This window comes from Perkinsus marinus (genome assembly GCF_000006405.1).
Source record: "Perkinsus marinus ATCC 50983 genomic scaffold scf_1104296977064, whole genome shotgun sequence".
In the NCBI taxonomy this organism is placed as follows: Eukaryota; Perkinsozoa; order Perkinsida; family Perkinsidae; genus Perkinsus; species Perkinsus marinus.
This window is the reverse complement of record NW_003200286.1, coordinates 324,644-331,129: the sequence shown is the minus strand read 5'-3', so window position 1 is coordinate 331,129 and position 6,486 is coordinate 324,644. Positions and strand designations below refer to the sequence as shown.

At 44.2% G+C, this 6,486-nt stretch overlaps 3 protein-coding genes across 3 annotated transcripts in view; 2 read left to right on the top strand and 1 right to left on the bottom strand.

Annotated features, from left to right (window-relative positions):
* Positions 1-846: 846 nt before the first annotated feature.
* Positions 847-1,571, top strand: Pmar_PMAR024741 (hypothetical protein; the record flags this gene model as incomplete). Its single annotated transcript, XM_002764535.1, has 4 exons — positions 847-852; positions 898-996; positions 1,248-1,387; positions 1,433-1,571. 4 exons carry the CDS (start codon positions 847-849, stop codon positions 1,569-1,571), a joined length of 384 nt encoding a protein of 127 aa, XP_002764581.1.
* A 1,671-nt stretch (positions 1,572-3,242) lies between these two features.
* Pmar_PMAR024740 (hypothetical protein) lies at positions 3,243-3,807 on the bottom strand (the record flags this gene model as incomplete). Its single annotated transcript, XM_002764534.1, has 3 exons — positions 3,243-3,341; positions 3,406-3,565; positions 3,692-3,807. 3 exons carry the CDS (start codon positions 3,805-3,807, stop codon positions 3,243-3,245), a joined length of 375 nt encoding a protein of 124 aa, XP_002764580.1.
* A 504-nt stretch (positions 3,808-4,311) lies between these two features.
* Positions 4,312-6,486, top strand: part of Pmar_PMAR024739 (abc transporter, putative) — a gene marked incomplete at both ends in the record, with an annotated part of 2,412 nt that continues 237 nt past the window's right edge. Inside the window, 3 exons of the mRNA XM_002764533.1 lie at positions 4,312-4,330; positions 4,381-4,457; positions 5,293-5,409. Coding sequence (XP_002764579.1) covers positions 4,312-4,330; positions 4,381-4,457; positions 5,293-5,409 — 213 coding nt within the window. The remainder of the gene's footprint in view (positions 4,331-4,380; positions 4,458-5,292; positions 5,410-6,486) is intronic.

Here is a 6,486-nt window from a genome sequence, read left to right as displayed (position 1 = left end):
TATCGTTGCTTTTTTTGTACACTTCTACCCGGGTAGTGAGGAAACTAACGAGTTCAGTTGAGGAAAGTCAATATAGATTCCCACACTGTGTTTGGGGATGCTATTTCGTGTGTTTTTGCGATGCAGTGGCAGTGTTGGAGGAATATATCTTGACTTTCTTCAGCTGAGCTTAGGAGTTTTCTAGGTTCCGTTGTGGAAATTTACACATGAGTTGGGGTAGAGATGTACAAGACCGAACGAGAATTCCCCGAAATTTCCACAAAACTTTCATATTGTCACCAGCAGCTGAGTATGCGCATATTTTCATATTGGATATTGCGTATGCACTGTGGCCGTAGTTTACACTGTTGACTAAGAATACTTTCCCAATGAGATGCAGTCGGCTCTCTGCACAGTGTTGGAGTAGGAATATATGCTCGCTTTCCTCAGCTGAGCTCGGGAGTTTATATACGAATTCGGGTAGAAATTGTAAAGGAATCAACAACAATCTCGCGAAATTTCCCCAGAACTTGCATATTGTCATTAACATATTTGGTTGATCATGTGAATATTCCCCCCCCCCCCCCCACACACACACTGTCCCTGCATCGTATCGATCTTCAGGAATTGTTATCGAAGGATAAATGGGTGCATGCGAGACCATACCTCCTTCGTAGTGGACGTACTCGCCATCCAGCTGAGTTGCCAGCGCCCAAGGAGGGGGAGGTTGGTGACACTAATGGGATCGTCTTCGCTCTGTCTAGATCTCAGGAAGCGGCGATGGAAGTGTTGAATAACAGGCTCGAGCAGCTAGCGAATGAAGACCCTCCTTTGGAACGCTTTACTTCGATAGTTGCCGATTCTAAAATGCAGGTGGTGCTAGAGCTGGCGCATAGTTATGTCGATCTGTGTTGGTAGGTGCCGGGGGGCTCTGGTGGTTCGAAGGATGAGGAGAAGGAAGAGGAGGCTATTGTTGATGCAATGGAGTGCTGGAGGATAAGGCTTGTGGGTGACTCGGTAGGGCAAACGGTCTTATGTATATGGTCACCATCCAGCTTTGAGAGATAACGTCCCCCAGGGTTTGATAACAATGGGGAAAATGTTACTGATGTGATGATGACATTTACATGGGAGAATGTGTTCCTAGCCATGGGGAAAATTCAAAATGAGTTCCCCCTCGGGAACATTATAGGCTCCTGGGTGATTCCGTGGTTTGGTGACACAAAACCGGCTGGGTTTTTCTCGATCGGGTAAGGTGGTTTATTCAGGTGAGTTACACCGACTTAGAAGGCAGTAGGTCTCCTGGAGTAGTAGCAGTAGAATCATTGAGGTGGCCTGGTGCAGCGACAGTTGTTCAGCAGAGCACCGGAGTGGTTTCCAACATATACGTCGGCTACGGTCTGAGAAAGTGAGGGATTTCGCCAGCGTAGCATGTGGGGTATGTTTTGGTCAGGGACCAGGCCTCGATCTTGCCCGTTGAAGGCCCGGGAGTGGTCATGGATGAGGCCGTTGATATTGAGGAGCAGCCGGAGCCCTTCCCTGCTGAGGGTGACGATGAGGAAGAAGGTGCTGCAGAGGAGGATGATAAGTGATGGTGACACGTCATGATATGTTGTGATTTAATGGTATGATGATGTTGTTGAGTTATACAGTGTTTGGGTGGCGACCATCCGGAGGAAGAAACACGACTGCAATCGAGCACAGCAGTGGTAGTGGTGGGGCCTTTTCGTGCTTTTTGAAATTGAGTACGAACTTGTTTTTTTTTCGGAAAATACAATTATCATAAAGCATGATACACCGAGTCATGCGAGTACAACAAATCATCATGACATGTCTTATACTGCGAACTCGGTCGACTTAATTACGGCCACTCTTCCTCCTTGGCCGCCGCTTCATCCCTTTGATTCAGTCTTGAGTCGTAGTACGAACTTGTTGTAAATGTGCGAGTGGATTATGTTATGATTTAACGTGTGATACCCATACTGGCTTAGTTGAGTGCTCGCACGGTAACCTGAGACCCCTTGAGAAAGTGTCTCTGTGTTCTCCGCTTTGGTGTCCTTCCTAGTGAGGCTTTATCGAATTACTGCTACGAATCTAAATCAGAATCATCTCCTCCCCTGCGTCGGTTTTGAAGATTTCAGTAGAGAACCTGTGCCCTACGAATTCGAGCTCTATTTGGTGCACTTTGATCTTCCTTATCTTCTTATCGCCTTCGCAATGCTCCCCTAGACTATTGGGTGCGACCCACACAGATACATATTGACTTTAACCGATTGCACGATAGATACACACCTGCCTTAAGTCCGATGTGATGAGTACGGGAAGGACAATGGTAGTATTATAACGACGACAGTACTTGGCGAGAAAAGCACATGCAAGGACTAGTGCCACAATGTCCTTTAAGAGACGTTTCCATTACCGAATCGATATTGATGTATATGAAGTTTTCACTGTAACGCATTTGAGTGTATCCAAAATATGAAACCCCGCAAGTTTATTCACTCACCGAGCATAGGAATCGGGAACTGTCCCTCTGGCAAAGTTGGAAATTGTAGCGAGACACAATAAGCCTCGTCACAGAGTGTGCTTTGCCGACTCATAGTACGAACTGTACGATACACATCATAGCAACAGGCCTATTGATAAGGAAAGCGCAACACCGAGTACCCTACTGTTTACGCTACCTATTGTAAGCGCATGACTATCACAAGTCATCACTCAAGACGAGGCAGCGACGCACCAATAGGAATGTCCAGAGCTGCTAGTCAAACCCGCTAGAGAGGCCAACAGAATTGACCATTCACTTCGGCTTCGGTGGAGAGCCCTGGCATACGATCAACCCAATTAAGAGGACAGCATGTTCTCTCTCCGATGGCAGGACCCAGCGCGCACCGTTACAGCTACTTCATTTCACCGCTTCACACGAGGGATGTGAAATGCCATCGATAAATGTCAGACTGTTGACTCTTGACAATATTAATAGAAGCTCATAACTGACCAGGATGATCTTAACTTCTCCAATTGATAATCAATAAGGTGTATCGCGCAATGAACGATCTGTACCAATACGAGGATCGGTCAGACAGCTGAGCTAACGATTCTATATTGGCAATATAAAGAAGTATGTCACTGACAAGAACAGCCCTACTTCAAGTGTCGGAATTGCCGTGATAAATAGATCTTATCAGAGTGAGCTGAGTTATGAGTGGAATCAGACCCCATCTGGTGGGTTCATAAGACCGTCGTGTTTTATCATCATTTGATCATAACAACAGAAATTTCCGAAGCTCTTGGTAGGGAATAAGGATAAGCTCAGCGAACCGAGCATGCCTTATACCCACTAGGATGAGCTCCGAGTTGATCTAGCGAGATATGTGGCCCTTCAGTGCAATATACAGCTACTAACTGGACGAGTCCAGCGCTCACCGTTTGCACAGTAGGGATGGAAGAATGCTCGCAGGGGAAGAGGAGGGGGACTTCACTTAATTGAGCAACACCACGACGAGAAAGGCTCTTGAGACCGGGGTTAAACGCAGCGGCGGCAGCCTTGGACAAGTCGAATGATGTTATTATCACTAATATCAACCTGAGAGCAAAGGAATGAGGAAAACAAAACGACTTAGGATGAATTTTGAATTACCTTCATCCTTCCAAATCAGCAACCTCTCCACCACAGCACTCGGCGCTCAAGCAAACTCGGGGAAGAGATTACTTGGAACGCTGACGCATCTTCCGGCGCTTACGCTGAAGACGACGAGTACGCTTCTTCTTCCACTTCCAACGCATGGCCGCGCGGGCCTTCTTATAGGGGTTGGACTTATGAGCCATGTTGGAGAAGACCAAACCCTGGTGATTAAGGAACTCCAATGAAATCTACGCTACACCAAATCGATCAAGCGATCGATTTAAAGCTTTAGCGGAGCGATGCCAATCCATTCAGCGCAACTTCCCGAGATAATTAGTGACCTTCAACCCAGTCCACAACTAGCGCTCTCCCTCCCTTTTTCTATTTGACTGGTTAGAGTTGATAAACGTTTCACCTATGGCTCGTATAATATACCATGTCAAACGTGTATAATTTAGTTTCCACTCGGAAAAAAACCCAATCCACAATTCTCCTCCAGCCAGGACATCCATAACACCGTGAGTAATGAGCCACTACTAATGACGGAACTCCGTTACCTTCTCACTATAATATGCAAGCCTGGAAAAATGATCAACTAAGGAAAGACGCATGACTTTGAAAAAATGTAATCGTGACACATTTTTTAGCGGAGCGACGCGCGCAAGATCCATCCGGTCACGGTCGCAACTTGAAATGAATCATTGGAAATGTCCAGCATGAACGAAGGTGGGTACACTCTCGAGACGATGACAGCAAATGATGCCCTTTCTTATCAGCTACTTCTTCAACACATATCTCCCTCGAATTCTCTGATGTGAATTACGAAGTTCCCATTAAAGGGAATCAACGCAAGGTGAGTTGTCAACTGAAAAACTGATCGGGGCATTTATTCACTCATGATCGACCCAATAATGAATATCCATATTGATAATATGATTACATCGTATCAGGAATACATCGTATTACGAAATTCAGCAAGTGAAAGAAAAAACTGGAAAAAAGAAATTTCATTTTCGCAGAGTTAAAGGAGTTTTTGACGGAATGAAAGTTCAAATTCGTAAGTAAAATTTATGAATTTGGAAATGAGAGCCCAGTCGGTACATTTATGTGAAAAATATAACTAATCCACGTATAAGTTAATTAATGCGATGGAATCAATCAAAAATATATAACTATAATACCATAATAACCTCATACGTATAATACTAATATTGTGACATCATTTCGAAATGAGAAACAATCAATGCCACAGGGATGAGTGGGAAACAGTACTGATGTCATCAACTAGCGTCAACTAGCTGAGCTGAGGTTGAGTCATGCGTCAACTACACACAGTGCGGGGGGACATATACACATAATCTACTACATGTGTTACTTACAATGGAGTCTCACCCGTGATATGTAAAACACTAGTGAAAGATATATTTCACGACTATTGCAAGGCGCAAATACCGCGTTTTTCACGGAGTTTTACGCCACTTCACGTAAAACGGGAGAAACTCCAATATATAAACTCTGAGGAATTTTCTGTACACTTCCACTCTAATACGTACATGAACTCCTATAATTAGCTTTGGAAACTCTCAAGCTCAGCTGAGGAAAGCGAACACATATTTTTACTTCAACATTGTCTACACAACTGTTTTTGTCTACCTCAACTGAAATAACATCTTTTCCTATGTGCTCAGATTCTCACAGATCTCTCTGGGCGAATCGAATCAGGGAGACTGACTGCCATCATGGGCCCTTCGGGGAGTGGTAAATCGACGTTCCTCAATGTGCTCTCTGGACGCACGACTAACAAAGTAGGGGGAAAATATGCACATGGTCAACTTCATGTGTAGGTGATATTCGTGGAAATTCTGAGGAAAATTGAGCGAATTCTTATTGGTTTCTGTACACTTCTACCCAAATTCGTATGTGAACTTCTATAATTAGTGAGGAAACTTTTCTGGGCCCAGCTGCGGGAAGCTAACATACATTCCTCCAACACTGGTTAAAATCGCTGTTCCTATTACAACACACTGGAGATTTTCACAACACGCTTGAGTCAAGATATGGCTACAATGTGTTGTTGTTGTTGTTGATATTTAACGTCCAACGCTCAGCTTGGTTGGACGGCCAATTCAAATAGAACTCGTCCTGTACCCTTCGGCTCTAGTGTATCCTAGCCTTCAAAGTTAATCAGTCCGGTGGCCTACTTCCATCCTCCTCCAGTAATGAATGAGCTTCTCACATCTACAGAGTGTTGTTAACATCTTCTGATCTCTGTACCGCCTTCATCATTTAGCGCCGAATCGGCGCTACCGATACCAGTGTTGAGTTGATCGAGAAGACTCTACAACATTGTTTTTCCTACTAACAATCGTCGATTCCGATGAGCGATGACGATGTTGTTATTGCTATTACTAAATGAATAATACATAAATAACCTGGTATTTGATATCAACATAGAGAATAAATATTTCACTAGGGGGAAAGCGCTGCGATATTCAACACAGTTTCACTCGTGCCAACACAATTCACCCCACGAGTTTCACCTGGCGTAGTTTCTCATTTCGGGCGATATAGTTCAAGTTCTGTTGCATAATTTCCAACACGATTATCAGTGTTTCATTGGAGTTTCACCCGTTTTACGTAAACTGGTGTAAAACTCCGTGAAAAACGCGATATTCACACTACGCAGTAGTCGTGAAATATGTTTTGCACCAGCGTTTTTCATATCGTGGGTGAAACTCGATTGTGAAACTATATATTCGAAACGTGCGATAAAACACAACATAGATTATCCTTCTAATTGCGATGAGTAACGCAGAAGCATTACGTAACTTTTTTCAGTCAGTGAGCGGCTCAGTACTCAGCGTCAACCTAAGAGTAAATGG